A 17,933-nucleotide genomic window follows, 5' to 3' on the forward strand; every position below is an offset into this window, starting at 1 on the left:
GTGAATAAAGTACTTACTATACAAGCATTAAGATTAGAGTTTAGATCCCTCAGAAGCCACATAGACTAGACTAGACAAATCAGAAAGCTCTGGGTTCAGCAGAGACCCCCCAGTTAATAAAGTAGAAAGCAATCATGAAAGACGCTCAATATCAACCTTTGGCCACATATCACATACCTGTGCAAACACATATACATGAATGGACACAACACACACACCTAAGAAAAAAGGTATATAACCAATGTCCAAGAGATTGGAATGTTTACTACTACGCATGATCACACAAAACTAAGTAATTTGGGGAGCATATATAATTAGAACCACTGTAAGATGTTCTTACACTATTAATAGGGCAACTGTTGAGTGATAATCTTCATGGAGTGCTGTCCTGGACTCTGGGAGATAGACAAAGGGATGCAGATGGGTTGATGCTATAGGGAGAAGACTGAGAATGAAGCCAGAGCACTCAGAAGCTGAGCCATAAATGCTACAGATGATCCCTATAATTCCTTCTTGTCTGTGAAATAAGGGTAGGCATTGCCCCACGGGAGATCCACAGTGAGGAAAATGAGGCAGCAAACACAGAACCCGTCATTAGTGGGACTTAGGAATAGAAAGATGGCTTTCTCTAGTCTCTGTCTCTAGATGACCACTCCAGTCCCTTTTTTTTTTTTAAACAAAGCCTGTTTTGTTGCTATTCCTACTACCGTCTTACCACTCAATTCTCAACTGGACCCTACCATTTTAAGTTTAAAGTAAACTCTCCAGATATAATTGACAAGCAATAATAAGGTTGACCCCTCAATGTAGACTGGCCACAACTAAAGAGATTGCTCAGGCTACTAGCAGTCTTCCCTGTTTCCATATGAATTTCAAGACTGTCTTATCAATTACTGTGAAGAATGCCATCAGGAACATTGTGACTTCTTTGCCTATATGTATCTCTTTTATTTCCTGCTCTTATCTTATTGCTCTAGCCAAACTTCAAGCACTGTATTGAACTGGACAGGAGACAGTGGCCAGCTCTGTCTTGTTCCTGATTTTAACGGAATCGTTTTGAAGTTTTCTCCATTTAGCACAAATGCTATGGGTTTGACATCCATAGCAGCCTTTGCTATGTTGAGGTATGTTCTCTCTAATCCTGTTGTCTCCAGGGCTTTTTATTATGAAGGGATGTTACACTTTGTCAAAAAGAATTTTCTCTGTCTACTAAGATGATCGTATATTTCGTCTTTAAGTCCATTTACAAGTTTTATTGCATTTATCAATTTGCATATGCTAAACCATTCCTGCATCTTTGGGATAAAGCTAATGTGGTCATGGTGAACGATATTTTTCATGTGTGCCTATGTTCAGTTTGTTGTGATGTCTCCCTATCATCTCTAATTTTATTAATTTGGATCTTCTCTTTCTCTTAGTTAATGTGGCTAGGATTTGTCAATCTCATTTATCTTTTCAAAGAACCAACTTCTCATGTCGTTGGTTCTTCATATTGTCTTGTTTGCATATTTGTCTCCAGTTCTTTAATTTCTGCCCTGGTTTCAATTATTTTTCCCATCTACTTCTTTCAGTTTGGGTTGTTCTTGTTTTTCCAAACCTTTTGAGTGCATTATTAAATTATCTGTTTGAAGTCCATCTCGTTTTTAATGTAAGCACTCAGAGCAATACATTTCCTTTTAAGACTTTTTTTCATTTTATCCCAGAGATTTTAGTAAGTTATGTTTTCATTTTTATTTAATTCCAAGACGTTTTCTATTTCTTCCTTAATTTCCTCAAAAGTTCAAATACTTGACAATTAAGTAGTTTCATCCCCATGAGTTTGTACATCTTCTGGTGTTTCTCTGTTATTTGTTTTTTGTTATTTTTATTAACAACGATTTATTTGATTGCATTCAGATTGAATGTATGAAGTTATCTCAATTTTCTTAAATTTGCTCTGTGTACTAATATATTGTCTTTTTTAGAGAAACTTCTTTGGCATACTGACCAAAAAAAAAAATGTGTATTCTGCAGTGTTTGGGTAGAATGCTCTGTAAATATCTATCAGGTTCATTTGGCCTATGATGCCATTTAGCTCCACTGTTTCTCTGATTAAAGTCTGACCATTGGTGAAAGTCGATCTTGAAGTCACTACTGTAACTATGTTGGGGTTAGTCTGTGACTTAATGCCTAGTAGTGTTTGATTTATGAAATTGGGTGCAGCCAACTTTGGTGGACTTGTGTTAGAATCATAAGTCCTCTTGGTGGATTGGAAGAAAGTGGTCTTCTTTGTCTCTTCGATTTGTTTTGGTTTGAAGTCCTTTGTGTTAATTCAGAACAGCTATGCCTGCTTGTTTCCTGGTCCCATTTGCTTAGATTATTTTTTCCCACCTTTCACTCTAAGGTAATGTCTAGTCAAAAAAGTGATGTTTATTTCTTGTAGACAAGAAAAAGGTAGACACTATTTTCTAATTCAGTGGCTTCGTCTGTGGCTTTTGATTGGGGAATTGAATCAGAGTAGACAGTCCTGAAGCAGGAGAAGCTGGGTTTCTTACCAGGTGTTGGTCCTGGCCAGTATGGTCAGGTACCTGTAGCTCAGTTCTTAGGTCAGAGTGGATGGGGCCAAAGCAGAGGAGGCCAGGTCTCTAACCAGGTGCCAGAGGCCATGTGTGTGCCAGGTACCTGAAGTAAGGTTCTCGAGTTGATGTGAAACTTTTTTACTACAAAGAGTCTCACAAAGCCACGTTGTAATACCAAAGTCATAATAAAAAGAATAGGAGACTGAAACTACTTCTTGGACATTTCATTTCTTCTTATAAAGTTCGTATGAAATGAGAAGCAACTACTTTCACTCCATATAGAAAGATTGTGAGGATAAAATTACCGTTAATTTGCTTCCTGGAGAAAGCCTTACTATGACATGGCTGTTTATTATCATCTACACATATAAGTTGTGCCATATAGAACCTTTGAGAAAGCTGTATCGGTAGGGAAAGAAGCTGAAAATGTTCTCATTCTGAGCTGCTGAAAAAAAAAAAAAAAAAAACCACTCACCTCGCTGGCCATTTCAGATGCTCGCTTTGCTCTCTGAATATCAAGGACTTCTGAACTAAGTTCCATTCCTTTCCCTTTTATTTCATTTTCCAAGTCTTTTTTATATTCTTTCTATAAGACAAGAATAGAATATTTCATTTGAAGCTATCTCTGCAATTACTTTAACTCATATGCCAGTTTACATGTCTTCTAGAGACCGCAGACAGGAGAAAATATTGTCAGGAAGGAAAAAATTAGATGCTGAGCATTCTTGCCTTTTCCCATTGACGTTTAATTTTCTCCTCTATCAAACTCAAAGTGGCATCCACTTTTACCAGTGCTTCGTCCTTTCTCCCAATATCTTTTGGCATCATACTGAACTTCTTTAAAAAGATATCTTCCCTTTAAGTGTCAGAGAAAAATCTTAAGAATAAATAGGCTTCTTTATTTGAAGTGATTTTGGAAATATCTATTTAATGTGAATTTCTAAAAGAACTTACTGGAAAAGAATTACAAAGCCAAAGGTTGAGGTAGCCAGAGGTATTTTTAAGTTTGTGTTTTATTCAAAGAATTATTTTAAAAAAATACCAAATAGTTTCCTGAAAATTGTTAACATAGATTTTGAATGTCTGTCTTAATATCACTGTTTTCAATTTTTTTTTTTAAAGTAGAGTCTCATACAGCCCAGGTTGGCCTAGAAATCTCCACATAGATAAATATGACCTTGAAGTTCTGATCTTTCTCCCCTACCTTCTGAATGCTGGGATTATAGGTAAAGACTACCACACCCATTTTATGTGGTGCTGGGATGGAACCCAGGGCTTTGTGCATGCTAGACAAGTACTCTGCCAACTGAGCTACATCCCAAGTAGTCACAGCTGTTTTACAGACTCTTGTATATAAATTATTCTCTATTGACAAGTTTCTTGTTTCCTTATTTACTTCCATTACAAAATAATATCTTATTCCATCAAACAAAGTTTCATTTTATGAATATTTTGATAAATAAAAATAATTCCCTTTAATGATAAGAAATCGGGTTGCAGTTAATTCTGGGGTTCCTGTCATGGCACATGCTTCCCCCCCCCCATCCTAAATCATTAAATTAGCTTGATTGCTGATTAAACAATAGCTTTAGAGGGCTTTGTCAAGCCTGCCTGTGATTTTGGAAATAGCCCTCAGTCAAATGACCTTGATAAAAGTCAGACTAGAAAGTCTGTCATGTGACCTTTAGGAGGCCCTCTGAGTAACTCAGTCTCCATTTCCATCTGGACAAAAGGAAATAAAATAAATGTCCTGTTAACGCCAAAGGGCGATGGAGGAAAAGCAGGCAAAATATTGGAGCAGCCAAAGGCCTTACATAAAACATACATTTGAGACTAAAAAATGATAATTAGGAGACTCTACATGGCAATATAAAATCATAAAGAACAGAGCATAGAATACGTTTACAATTAAGGGCTTATATGCAGAAATTTATAATTGTATTAAGTAACCAAGTGGCTTTTTCCATTAGCTATCTCTATGTAACTAAGTGAAAGATCAGCTGTTATGAACGACATACTTGTGTCCCTTCTAAAATCCATGTGTTGAAGCCCTAGCTTCTTTGGGAAGTAGTTAGGTTCCAATGATATTACAGGGTAGGCCCTATGATGAGATTAAAGGTTCCATAGAAAAAGAGTCCAGAGTTCCCTTGTTCCTCTGCTGTAGTGACAACAGTCAGAAAGCCATCAGCAAGCAAGAACAGGACTCTCACCCAGAGCCAAATCCACCAGCACCTTGATTTGGGGCTTGGTTTTCAGAGTCAGGAGAAATGTCTAACTTGAAACCACTCAGTCTACCATATTTTGTTACAATAATCCCAAGCTGCTCAACCCAGTGAATAGTTTTCTGGGCCTTTTCCTGCCCAGTTCAGACATTCAGACCCCTAAGTCCAAAATGTTATCAACTGAATTTTGCTATGTTTTAGTTATAGCATTATTGTTCTGCATACTTCCTTTGAAAGAATTAGGGCAAAAATTTTCCCCATTAAGAAAGAAGAAAAGAAGAGAAGGAAAGGACTAATCTCACTTTGTCATCTGTATGCAAATGATTGGAAGATCCAGCTTTAATATGCATACAAAGAGTATAGTTTGAAAAGGTAGAGCAGTAACAGGACACTCTCATTTATTTGTTCTCAGTTTCTAGAAAATTTACAAGAATACGAAGTGACAAAAAAAAGTACAAGTGAATCCCTACAGATGTTATATGGCTATTCTAAAGAATCCCAGTAATTTCTGATGCCACTTTAATGGCAAAGGCCAGCTATCATTTGCTTATTAAAAGTTGACAACAAGATGCCTCCAAATGGAAATCATGCTTCAATTCATTCCACTGGCTTAAGACATTTCTTCTAGAGGAATCATTTCTTTGATTCAAAAATTTAGAATAAGATGGGACTTCACTTTTCTTTTTGTATTCTACTTATACATTACATTCTAGATTGCATTAACATATAATCATTTAGATGAGCATATCACAGTAGAATTAGAAGAGCTCTCAGTTAGCTTTGAGCCACTTGGAGGAAATGGATTAATTTTTTAAAGTGTTGATGTACAAGTATGTCTTGATTTATTAAAGTTAAGAAATTTAATATTCAACAAATTTAATATCTTAATTTTGAGCCAAATTTTAATTAAGATTTCAAGAAAAGTTCAAAGAAGATAAAAGCAAAACACAGCAATGAGTTCTTCTGTGCTGTGTGCTAACTCTGTAATTTTCCCCACATAGAAGAGAGAGAGCTTTTGAATAAATCCTCTATTCAGACTTTCCCAAGTGAGTCCCTCATTTCTGATATCAAATGTCATGATGCTGCAGAAAAACTACCCAAAGAGCTGGAGAACTGGCTCGGGAGTTAAGAGCATGAATTGTTCTTCCAGAGATTCTGACTCAGGTTCTCAGTTTGGGTGTATCAAACCTTCAGTTCCAGGCGACCTGAAGCCCTCTTCTGGCCTCTACAGACACTGCACTCATGTACACAGCCACGGGAGAACACATAATTAAAAGCTAAGATTAAAATTTTTTTAATTAAAACTGGTTGTAAAATATGTTTTATGAGGGGGGGAATATGTTTTATGATAACTAAATTTAAGAGAATCAAGTTTTCAAAAAATTGGTTTTCTGAGTCGGGCATGGTAGCAAATTCCTTTAATCCCAACACTCAGGAAGGCAGAGGCAGGCAGATCTCTGTGAGTTCAAGGCCAGTGTGATCTAAAAAGTTAGTTACAGAACAGCCAGAGCAGCTGTGACACAGAGAAACCCTGCCTCAGAAAACAACAACAAAAACAAACAAACAAACAGGAAAAAACAGGAGAAGAAATAGAAACTGGGTTCCTCAGGACAATGTTTACCCTATGCACTAATGTGCTAATCCCTGAAATTCCCCCAAATGTGGAAAACTCAGCTGCATAATCTATGGTAGTGGGGCACCTCATACATTCACATCTCCCTAAATAAAAAAATTATGTGTGTGTGTGTGTGTGTGTGTGTGTGTGTGTGTGTAATTCCATGTATATTATATTATATATACTATAAATATATGTTACAGTTTATGTAATATAAAAATTATATATAATTCCACATATATAATAATATATATGGATTATGACAGAGAATCAAGCTTTTACTTAATATTTTTTCTAAAAACTAGCTGCTATGAAGCTATAAAACTCACTATCCACAAAGCTTCTGAGCTAGAATCACAATGCAAAAATAGAATAATTTTCAAGTTTTTCCAGAAAATCTGGACAATTTCTTTCTTCAAAAGTAAGTATGTCGGGCGGTGGTGGTGCATACCTTTAATCCCAGCACTCGGGAGGGAGAGGCAGGTGGATCTTTGTGAGTTCGAGGCCAGCCTGGGCTACCAAGTGAGTTCCAGGAAAGGCACAAAGCTACACAGAGAAACCCTGTCTTGAAAAACCAAAAAGAAAAAAAAAAAGTAAGTAGACATACTAACTTACACCTTACACATCCCTGTGTTAAGAAAATGCAAGGCTCTGTTAGTAAAGGCCAGAAAAAAAGAGTTCACATCACAAATACACAATTAGTAGAGAACTGCTAAGTAGATGTTTCTGGATTCACTTCCCCAGGTTTCCTCTTTTGTGACATGTAATATAAACGCACAAAGCCATACCTCCCTCATCAGGTTGGTGATGTACTTTACATGTAGAAATGCAGGAGTCTTGTCTAAATCCAGTGAGGACCTCCCTTTAATCTCCTTCTCAAAATCTTCTTTGTAAACTTTCTGTCAAATAAGACCATATCATATTCAATGTAAGGAACTCTAGTGAGTATAAGAAAACTATGAGAACAAGCATTAATTCTCAGAACCAAACTATGTTTTCTCATATAATTCTACCATCTCATCTTCTTTATTGTTTTTTAATAAACTTTATTACAAAAAGCTTGCAAATAAATGAAAACAACCTCATACACTGAAACTAAGCAGTCTTTTTAACAATAGAGTAATAATTTCAGTTTGGGCAATTTCACAATATAGGTGGAGTTTTTCCATCAGGACCATCAGTCAGCTCTGTCCCACCAGCCAGCTCACAAATAACCACACAGAGACTTATAAGTGCTCAGCCAATAGCTTAGGCTTGTTACTATTGAGCTCTTACAACTTAAATTAACCCATATTTTTATTCCTTTACTTGCTGCCATGTGGCTCACAGCAACACAATTCTACCAATGAAGAACAGAGTCACGAAGCAATTTCTCACGCTGAGCAAAGGCACTGAACATCTTATGTGATTAACATCATTCCATTTTATGGGAAGAAGACAGGCTTTCTGAATGGATCATCTGATGGCTTCACTCAAAAAAAAGTTTGGCTCATCCACTGGAAGAAAATCTGATGGTGTAGAAGCCAGTTCAAACTCTCCAAATGTATAAATGCTCAAGACCCCATTATCCTTCTCAGAGGCAGCTTTTTGTGAGCCTGTGAGAACCAATTTTAAAATGCAATGAGATGGATGGGAAATGGGTGTCACTGCTGCTTCATGACTTGAGCACTGAGACTATTGCTTTACTACTTATGGATTTCTCATACAGATGAAGTTACACTGTGAGGGTAACCTTGTCATAATGTTAGGGGTTCCTCCTTAAGAGTTCACAGCGGCAGCTGGAGATGGTCCATGATTAAGCACTTATTCATCATGTATGAGGCCTGGAGTTCACGTGAGAAATAAATGGAAGAAGCCTACGGTGATCCTGTTGGGGAGGAGCTAAATCTATAACAATTCTTGCCTTTCAGACCTGCTTTGACATCCTTGGCTATGAATACAAATTCTAGCATTTGAGTTACACCCTTGAAAATCAAAGACAACCTGTGTTTTATTTTTAAAGATTTACATATTTTTTATTTTATGTGTGTTTGGGCTGCATGTATACATGTGTACCATGGCGGCCAGAAGAGAGCATTGAATTCACTGGAACTGGAGTTAGATGGTTGTAAGACGATGTGTGGGTGTTGGGTACTGAAACTGAGTCTTCCACAAGAGCAGCAAGTGCTCTTCACCACTAATCAACCTCTCCAGTCCTAATAACCCATGCTTTACGATTAGGAAGATAACCTCTTCAAATGGCAAAGTATCTATTCATCTGAAATATCCAGTAAACAGGAGCCAGATTTACCAACTGTTTTATTCAAAATACATCATAGAGATGATAAAATAAATAAATTGTGCCTAAGACTCTTACTCATGCAAAATGAGAAGCTATTTCTATGTTCATTATGCACCTATTACAAAGAAAAGTAATTGTGTGAATAAACATATTCTCCAAAGCAGAGGTAAGGCGAAGAAAAACACGTTGCCTCCTCACTTAGCATTTGTGTTACATAGAGTTACTCAGCCAATAACGAGCATGGCTGTGAGAAAAGGCTGGAGCAGATAGATGTCCAGTAAATCAATCAAGAAGTTGCATTAAGAACATTTTGACTTAAAGAACCATAACTACACACACAAAAGAAAAATTATGAGAAATTGTTCTTTTTTTCAGGCAGCACTAATTGGGACAGCATGGTGGATCTCTTCAGGTCTGCTTTTTCTGTCTATGTCCAAAGGTGTTTTTGTACATCACTTTATCTAAAATGTTTAGATATTTATTTCTCTAGCCTTGAGAATATCAGTCTGGCCCAAAAGATTCCCCTAATGGAAACCCTGACTCTCATCAAGCCTTTCTGAGAGCAGGCAGAACTGAAAAATCTGAAGGGAAAAAGAGGAATCTACCTATCAGTGGCTATAATTAAAGGGACAGCCTGTCTGTCGCACTCGGAGGAGAGGAAGAGCAAATGGGGAAGAAAACGAGAGAGATGAGGCATTAAAACATGGGAGGTGACGTGTTAAAATCCCAACTCTCCAAATTACTATCGTTTCTCATTTAGAAACAAGGCCTTGAAATATGTTAACCACAAATGATGAGGTAGATGATGGTGTGTTGGTGAGAGGGAAGTTAAGTAATTGGGGTACCAAAAAATTAAGATAATCACAGGAACAGCATGAGAGAGGGGTTTCAACATGAGTCCCTGTCTCTGGCTGAGGATGCCAGGAGAGCGTGGCAGGGAGCTGACCAACTTAGGAGGCATGAGGAGGATGTCAGGGTTCTGTGGGGTGTCTATGAGAATCCATGGGGGAGCAACAGAGAGGATGTGAGGGACCACAGGGTAACTGTGGGGGATCCATGGGAAGGTTAAGGGGAAGCCAAGGAGAAGGCTAAGGGGAAACCATGGAAACACTGTGAAGAAATTCCGGATAGGCTGTGGTGAAGTTGTGAGATCATGGTAATGATGAGACTGAAGCCACCAGCCAGGTGTTGCTTTCATAAAAAAAAATAAATAAATAAGTAAAAAACAAAAGGCCTATGTTCTCTGTATCCAGCCAGGTGTTGCTTTCATAAAAAAAAAAAAATAAGTAAAAAACAAAAGACCTATGTTCTCTGTATCCTTCAGTGAACACAGGTTTAACAGTTTTTACACACTGTTAAACTTGTAGAGAACCATGGAAGTCGAAATCTCTCCCTGGGCTATGGGCCTGCAACAGTGGCCACGTACTTCCTATAAAATGGGAAGAGCCATTAAAAATCCACTGCTAGATCACATAAAAGGCAGCTCTATAATGGCAGATAATCGTGCAATATAAAGGATATCCAAAACTGCTTTCTATACTATTGCCTAAATGGAGAAATGAGATTCCAATATAATCTGTCCTCTTTAAGGTGAGCTTTTGTGGGTTTCTGAACTTGGACCGAATTTCCCAGTTCTGCCAAGTCGCCTAAAACAGACAACTTACTTAATCTCCACAGGTACTGACAGTTCTTTATCAAATTCAATAAAAGACTTAAAAAGATATGACAGGAAAGGATAAATAATGCCTCTCTCCTCTTTGACTTAAGAAGGGATTAACCAAGTGTGTCTAGTCTCAGGTTGTCTGAGGGGCTTCTTTCCAAAAAGATGGATCCTAGCATCCCAACAAAGCAGATGACAAACAAAACCACAATGCTAAGTTGCAACTGTCTGACACTCCTGGTCCTTGCCTCTGTCCCTCAAAGGTAATAGCCCATTAGTAGCCATATAAGGTGGGTGCTGACTGTCGACAGAACTGCCTGGTACCCTAAATGGAGAGAAAATAAAGGAATCACCTGGTCAAAGAAACTATAGTCTGAGGAGTGGCTGCCTGGGGCAGTGTTATCTTCTCTTAGAAGCAAAGTAAACAAACAAAACACATTCAAGTATTACTGGGGATGGGGTCAGGGGTCAGTTAAATAAACTTACAAAGGAAGGAAGTACCATGATGGTGACCAGGTCCTAAAACACTGGTGACATTGACCAGATAAGTGACTTAATTTAAGACAGTTCACTTCAGTGCAAATGCAGGGATCACATTCTCCTCAAGCCATTTCCTTTAAAGATTAAATGAGCTGCTGGAGGTGAGGCTCTTAGCAAGGCGGCAGGCACAAAATAAGGATTTAACTATTTAAATGTTGGTTCTATTACCATTGTTGGGGGAGGGAAAGAAAAGCAACCGGGTCTTCATTTTTCAACTAGTTTTAGACACTCGATTTTACATTGGTACAGTTTGAAAGCATTGATCATGGCCAATCTGAAGAAGTGTCAGGGCTTTTCCATGGGAGTGAGAGCAGAGAGGAGCTCATCTGCTTGATAGCTAGAGTTGTTGTTGATCAGTAGACTAAGGTGCAGAAAAATCAAGTGACCTCTGGCAGTGAGAGGCTAGATCTAGAACACAGGTCCTGTCCTGCAGATCTGTGCTTAGGTCCTTGAGACTCCCAGCAGAGCTGAGCTGGGTCTAGAACAGGGGTCCTTGAGCCTGCCCTGCAGACCTGTGCTGGGTCTAGAACAGAAGCCCGTGAGCCTGCCCTGCAGAACAATGTTGGGTCTAGAACACAGGCCCCCAAGCCTGCCCTGCAGAACAATGTTGAGTCTAGAACAGAAGGCTGTGAGCCTGCCCTGCAGAGCTGTGCTGGGTCTAGAATGCAGGTTCCAAAGCTTGCCCCACAGAGCAGAGCTCTTGTCTCTAGATCCCACTCCTCACTGGCTGATTCTTTTCCAATGAGAAAACTCCAAGTATCAACGTTTGGCAACAAGCCCCGTCCCCTACCTCACTCTGCATCTTCTGAGCCTCCTTTGAAAACTGATAAGATGGTGTCTCAACAAACTCAAGCATGGACTTGCCCTTATTTTTCTCATATTCTTCTCTGTATTTTACCTGAATTGAAAAAAATATTAAAAGCATATAAAAATAATGGATGTAGATAGTTCAGTGGCAGAGCACATTTTTAGCAAGGGCAAGGTCCTAGGTTCAATTCCTGACAATAATAACAACAACAACCAAAACCTAAGTATAGAGCAAAACACAATAAATGTACGCCAAGTTAATCATCCTGTTTTGTGACATCAAGTTATTCTGGCAGTTTAGGGTGATGAATGGGTTCCCCAGAGTCAGGTATTTAGTGTCATTGGACACTAAATAATGTGTTCTATAGAGGACAAATAAAGTACTTTGTCAAACAGGTAGAATATGTCGATACTTATTAAATAGATGGGGTTATTTATATGTGTACTTGTAGCATACATATGTGGGGCAGAGAAGAATGGAAGGAGGAGGAGAAGGTGAGAGAGAGCGCTCACTGATAGTCTCCATGTGTATCAAAACATTTTGAATAAGTTTTAAAAAATGAGTATGATTATCTTTCTGTCAACAGAGGGAAAATGTTCCCTGAACTCCTGAGTTTTCCCCTAGATACTAACTAGACCGTATATGATTTCCTATTATTTCACTATCCGTTATTTAATGCTATCATATTATGAATTATTTGTTTCAATTAAAATTAGTTTTATCTCCATTCTATTTATAAAAGGGAGGATATTTTCTGTCACTTCAGGCTTTGTTTTTCTATTTTCTTTGTGTGTGTGTGCATATGTGTTTGTGTCTGTGGTGTATGTGTGTGGTGTGTGCACACGTCTGTGTGAGTGTGGATGTGCCACAGAGGCCAGAAGAGAACGCTGGGTACCCTGCTCTGTCCCCCTCTGTCTTACTTCCCTGACACAGACAGATGTGGATATGGAACCAGGCTGGCAGCCAGAAACCCCCAGCAATCCTCCTGTCTCTATCACCCCACCCCACACTCTTACAGCTACAGGGGCCTACAGCCACCCCAGCTTTTGACCTGGGTTCTAGGGGTGAGCTCAGGTCCTCAATACTTGTACAGCAGTCACTCTTACTTGCTAAGCTGTATTCCCAACCTGGTGTCTTCTATTTCTTTAAAAAAAAAAAAAAAAAAAAAAAAAGCTAAAAATGTATGTAAGCCAGCATCAGGGTTGAGTTTTAGTAAAATTTTTAACTCAGTTCATAGGAAAGCTTTGATCATGACTCACTTCATTCAGAAATGCATTTTCATTCATTCTTGAGCTTCATTGTAGGGGTCCTCTTTCCCACCCACCTCTGGCCTGTTGGCCATGGCCACCAGGTCAAGAGGGGAAAGAGGCAGGGGACAATAGAAAGCTTTGGCGGCCCATGAGCATGAATGGAGACAGCCCTCCAGGAGACATATTTCAGTGAATCAGCTCGACTTTATTCCAGAGCATAAGGAATATACAGGACTGGGAAGCCCGGGGACCTAATTTGCATTAAGTGACTCGCTCCTATCACAGGGCTTAGTATGTGGCAGTAGGGTCCTATAGCAGAGCCCTTAGCACAAGTCTTCTTAGCAGGGATCTGTGCCAAGGGTCAAGCTAAAGATGAATCAGGCATCTGGTTTTAGAGATAGCTTTTAGATAAGGTCAGTCCTCCAGGCCCAGGGACATTCTCCAAATAAGGGCAGCTAGAGGCAGGAAGTTCTGCTGGAGGGAGGGAGGGAGCTTCATTTTGCCAAGCTTATTGAAATAGGCTGTTGGGCCATGAGGAGGCTGTGACCTCTAACCAGCCAGCCATGTCTTCCAACACTTCGTAATGGTTTGTAAAATTATTTAAGTTATACAATGATAATGATAGTTAGTCAACCTAAAGGAAAAATTTTCAGTACTTAGAACTTTGTAATGACAAAAAAAAATTGAAATACCTGTTTATGATAGAGTTTTATTATAGAAAAATTTAATGGATAAATAAGAGTGCTGCATACATGATATCATACTATATTAGAATACAGTTTTGTGGGGGGAAATTCAAAGAAAAATAAGAATTTAAGGTGGGCATAGTGGTGCACGTATGTAAACCCAACACTGGGAAGGCAGAGGTAGGAGGTTAGCTGCAAGTCAAGTTACATAGAGACTCCCAGGTCAGCCCTATCTTGAGGAAGAAGAGAGGAGGGGGAGAGAGAGAGAAAGAATGAGAATGGATTTAAAGACAAAACTGGTGCTTCCAAACTTTGGGGAGGGGTGTTGAAGTGTCAACTGGACACACTCTAGAATCCCCTGGGAGGGACTCTCAATAAGAATTCTTAGGTCAGGTTAGCCTGTGGACATGCCTGGAGGGAACTGTTTCATTTATGTTCACTGATGTGGGAAGAGACAGCCTAGGTGACATCATTCCTTAGGTGTTTGTCCTAGCCTGTGAAAGTGGGTTGAGCACAAGAATGTGTCCATTACTTCATTGAGCTCTGCTATGGATGCATCTGTAACCGACTGCTTCAAATACCCACCACCTTGACTCCCCTGCAGTGATGGACTATAACCTGTGAGCCCAATAAACCCCTTCTCTCTTGAACCACTTTTGTTGGGGTATTTTATCACAGCAACAGGAAGGGAAGAGAGTAGTTTATTTTCAAATCGTTGTGAAATTTATGCCCCATGGAATACATCTAAAAGAGTCATGTAAATCTTTATTTTAACAGATGCTAGACATAGCATCTTTAGCAACTGTTTAAATTTAGAGTAATAATAAAAAACAGATACTGGTCTTACAACGTGCTAGGAAGGAAGAAAGTTTTAAGGTTTTTTTTAACAGAATACATAGGGTTTCATAGTTAGAAGAAATATTAATTTAAAATACATTAATAAGGATGTTTTCCCTTTTCAATAACACTTATAATTAAATGGAGAAATTATAATAAACCTTATATCCAGAAAATTAATTTTGTAGCTCAAAAATGTCAAATCAGCACACTGTAAAAATTTTAATCATCATGAGATTTGATCACAATTTAATTAGTTCCTAGGTTTAAACTTTTTAATTATATGAAGAACATATTTTTATGAAAACTACTTTAAGTTGAAACATGATTCCAGCTCCTTGACCCAAAAGATAAAAAAAATGGAGTCTCAGATACTTTTTCTGAAGCAAACTTAATGTTCTTGGGCTCCATTCTTCCAAGAACATGGCGCTAAGCAGAAGGCACCCCAATGGTCACACAGGTCTGAGAGGTGAGCCGCGCTCATCAAAGAGCTCACCTGACTCTGGAGGGTGGCGTTGCCTTTATGGTGCAGGTGTTCAGTGGCCTCTGCATCAAAGTGATACAATCCTTTGTTGTCTTCAAAATTCTTTTTATATTCCCACTAAAATCAAACACGAAAATAAGTTTAGAATAAGAGAGAGCAGTGAGTAAAATTAAGACTGGAGAATGTAACTGGGTTATGGTAGCTCATGGGAGGCTGAGGCAGGAGGACTACTGTGAGTTCTAGGCAACCCTGGGCTACTGCCTCACAATGATTCTTAGTAAAGCAAACAACATACAAGCTGGTGGGGTGGAGCTGCGGTGCTGTTATAGAGCCTGCATCTATAGCAGCCAGCATGGAGGAGGTTCTGGAACTAAGATAAATGGACAATGCAAGATGGTCTCACTGTAGGAGGCCTTGAGAAGAGCACAAGAAATAGTCAGTGATTAATTGTAAACATGATGTGGAGGACAGTCAGAGGGTGGTAATGAAAAGCTGATGATGGGGTCCCGTGGATCATGAGTGGGCAAGGTGGCGTGAAATACAGACACTGCTTCTTATCCTAGGATATACATGGTGTTTGGCAGGGTCCATAAGGAGATAGGAACAAAAAGAGAGAACAGGGTAAAAGGAAGCTAGAAACTAGGACCCTGGCTGTAGAAAGAGACTTAGCCGTGAGCAAGAATGGAAGTGATGGGGAGAAAGAGAAGCTGAGAGACAACTGAACTAACTTTTAATTCCAAGGAAAGGATGGGAGGCGTTGAGAAGAGGACCTGAAGAATGTGGGTACAATTCATTGATTTTTCTCTTTTTTGAGTTGAAGAAATTGGAGTAGGCAGTCTACTATTTAGACATACATAAGAAGGCAAATTTGGAAGGGGCTAGATCAAGTAGGGATGACATTTTACTCTAGATCAGCAGCAGTGAAACAAGATTGCCTCGTGATTTCTAGCACTAGAGCCCAGACACTTAGTAATTAGTCCTACTTGGAAAAGACTTCTACAAGAAAAGAATAGTCTCAGAGATGCAAGTCCATAGAGACATACAAAGGTAAAAATCAATTGCCCGTGGGTTCCAGGAAAAAAAGACATTCTGTGTAGAGTGAAGGGAAATATATGTAACTTTTAAAGGGTGGCCTAAAAGAAGTGGCCATAAACATCTTAGGAGATGCTCCACGGACAGGAGTGTGAGGGGCAGGAACATTTAGTATCAAGAACAGGAAGATGGAAGATGTTGGTGCCCTGACACAGAGAAACAAAGCTCCCAAGGAAGTCTGGTTTCTGTGCCACCTGTCACTTGAACTCTAACCAGAATGAAATGAGTTTGGAAAGTACCAAAGGAAATCTTGCCAATGTCCACACTTTACATCTTGACTGAAGAGAACACCCTAAATTTTGGTTCCTCTATGAATTTTAAGTTAAAATTAAATAAAAGCTAATTTAAGCAAATGGTCAAGCCTAAGCCTGAAATGAAAAATTAAGAAATTTTATGCTTTGTTTAGAAATTTTCATAATATCCACTTATAAAATAAATATAGCTTTAACGTATTAAGGCAGAACATATTCTATTTTGGAATCAAAATCCATACCTAATGAAGTCTAGGGAATTATTCCTGGAATAATGGATATATACTATAAAGGGGGCTAAAATCAAATCCTTTGAACTTCAATCTTCAAATGAAATTTCTAATACAGGGGCTCATTTTCTGTATTGAATAGTCTCTGTTGCCTCCTAGTGGAAGTTATGTAGAAGAACACAATATATATTTTTTAAATTTATATGAAGTTATAAGTTCCATTTTCCACAGCAAAGTGTTTCTTCAAACATTTAATTCATGGTTCTTGACAGGCTTTAAAATTATCCACTCTGCTCTACACTCTACACACAACAGATTAAAATTTTCAAAATCTGATGCAGACCAAGACATTTAGAGATGTTTAATAAAACAGCTTTTTATAACAAACTGGCACTCAGTTTTGGCAAAATATCTAACATAAAATTTCTTCTTCAATGTTTTAATAAAATCCAGTCACCTTATGCATCAAGAAAAATTCTATTCTCTTTATACAAATATTTAAAAGCAGGCTATTCTAACTTAAAACAAATTTAAGCCCATATAGCCTCATACAATTTTAATATGTAAATCATTTGGAGAAAGTCAAACTCTCTGACCTATATAATCATTTCTGTGATATCAGGCTAAGACAGCCTGGGAGCTAAGCTCTGTGAACAATGAATAAAATGAATAATGTGACTTTGTTGGGGGCTTTCTATTGGGGGAGGACAGAAACTGTGTACATTAAATTTTTATTCTTTTTCTCTATTGTCAAATGAATATCAAAACTTTGAAAAGAAATATTACACATGAATCCCCACGTCCCTAGGAGAGTTAGCCTGAGTGTAGGCTGGGGACAGGACATGGCAAACACTGCCACAAAGACAAAAGCTGGACACTGGAGGTTGAAGAGAGCAGAGGGTACAGAGGACAGAAAAATGAATCAAGGAGAAAAGCATGAAACCAGAAGAGGAATGCAGGTGTGGTTAGGATGTGTACGTTGGTGGAGGGATGAACATGGACAAGACAAGGCAATGTAATTTAAGCGTCCTGACACCATGGACTAATTCTGAGCCTGGCGACGTGGCTCTAACACTGCAAACAGTAATATACTCCTTTCAACCCAAAGACAAATACTTTTTAAGTAAATTAAAACTAATCTCTGCAAGTGTGAAGCACTTACATGAAGTGTACACCCTAAGAAGGCTGGTGGTGGCGACATTCAAGAGAAAAGAAATACAAATAGCAAATAGTGCTTTGTCAATGCTAAGAACTGGAGCTCCTTTATGACTACGGCTTAGAGATCTAGTCTTGTGGCTTTTCACTGAACACTGTGGGCTCAGCTACTAAAAAGACTGCCTCACACCTTACCTAACATGTATTTCTTCATCTGATCTGGATTAGTCTGTAAGTTAGAGTGCGTTTAAACAAATGGGTGAT

General features: G+C 38.6%; 1 protein-coding gene across 4 annotated transcripts in view; it reads right to left on the reverse strand.

Annotated features, from left to right (window-relative positions):
- Nucleotides 1-17,933, reverse strand: part of Nebl (nebulette) — a 358,786-nt gene that overhangs the window by 54,394 nt on the left and 286,459 nt on the right. For 2 of the 4 annotated variants that reach the window (XM_028870484.2, XM_028870482.2), the window contains 4 exons: nt 14,954-15,058; nt 11,667-11,774; nt 7,184-7,294; nt 3,034-3,144 (listed from right to left, as the gene is read on the reverse strand). The exons of the other annotated variants lie outside the window; for them this stretch is intronic. In XM_028870484.2, coding sequence (XP_028726317.1) covers nt 3,034-3,144; nt 7,184-7,294; nt 11,667-11,774; nt 14,954-15,058 — 435 coding nt within the window. The remainder of the gene's footprint in view (nt 1-3,033; nt 3,145-7,183; nt 7,295-11,666; nt 11,775-14,953; nt 15,059-17,933) is intronic. 4 annotated transcript variants of the gene reach the window in all.

Source organism: Peromyscus leucopus, chromosome 5, assembly GCF_004664715.2.
Source record: "Peromyscus leucopus breed LL Stock chromosome 5, UCI_PerLeu_2.1, whole genome shotgun sequence".
In the NCBI taxonomy this organism is placed as follows: domain Eukaryota; kingdom Metazoa; phylum Chordata; class Mammalia; order Rodentia; family Cricetidae; genus Peromyscus; species Peromyscus leucopus.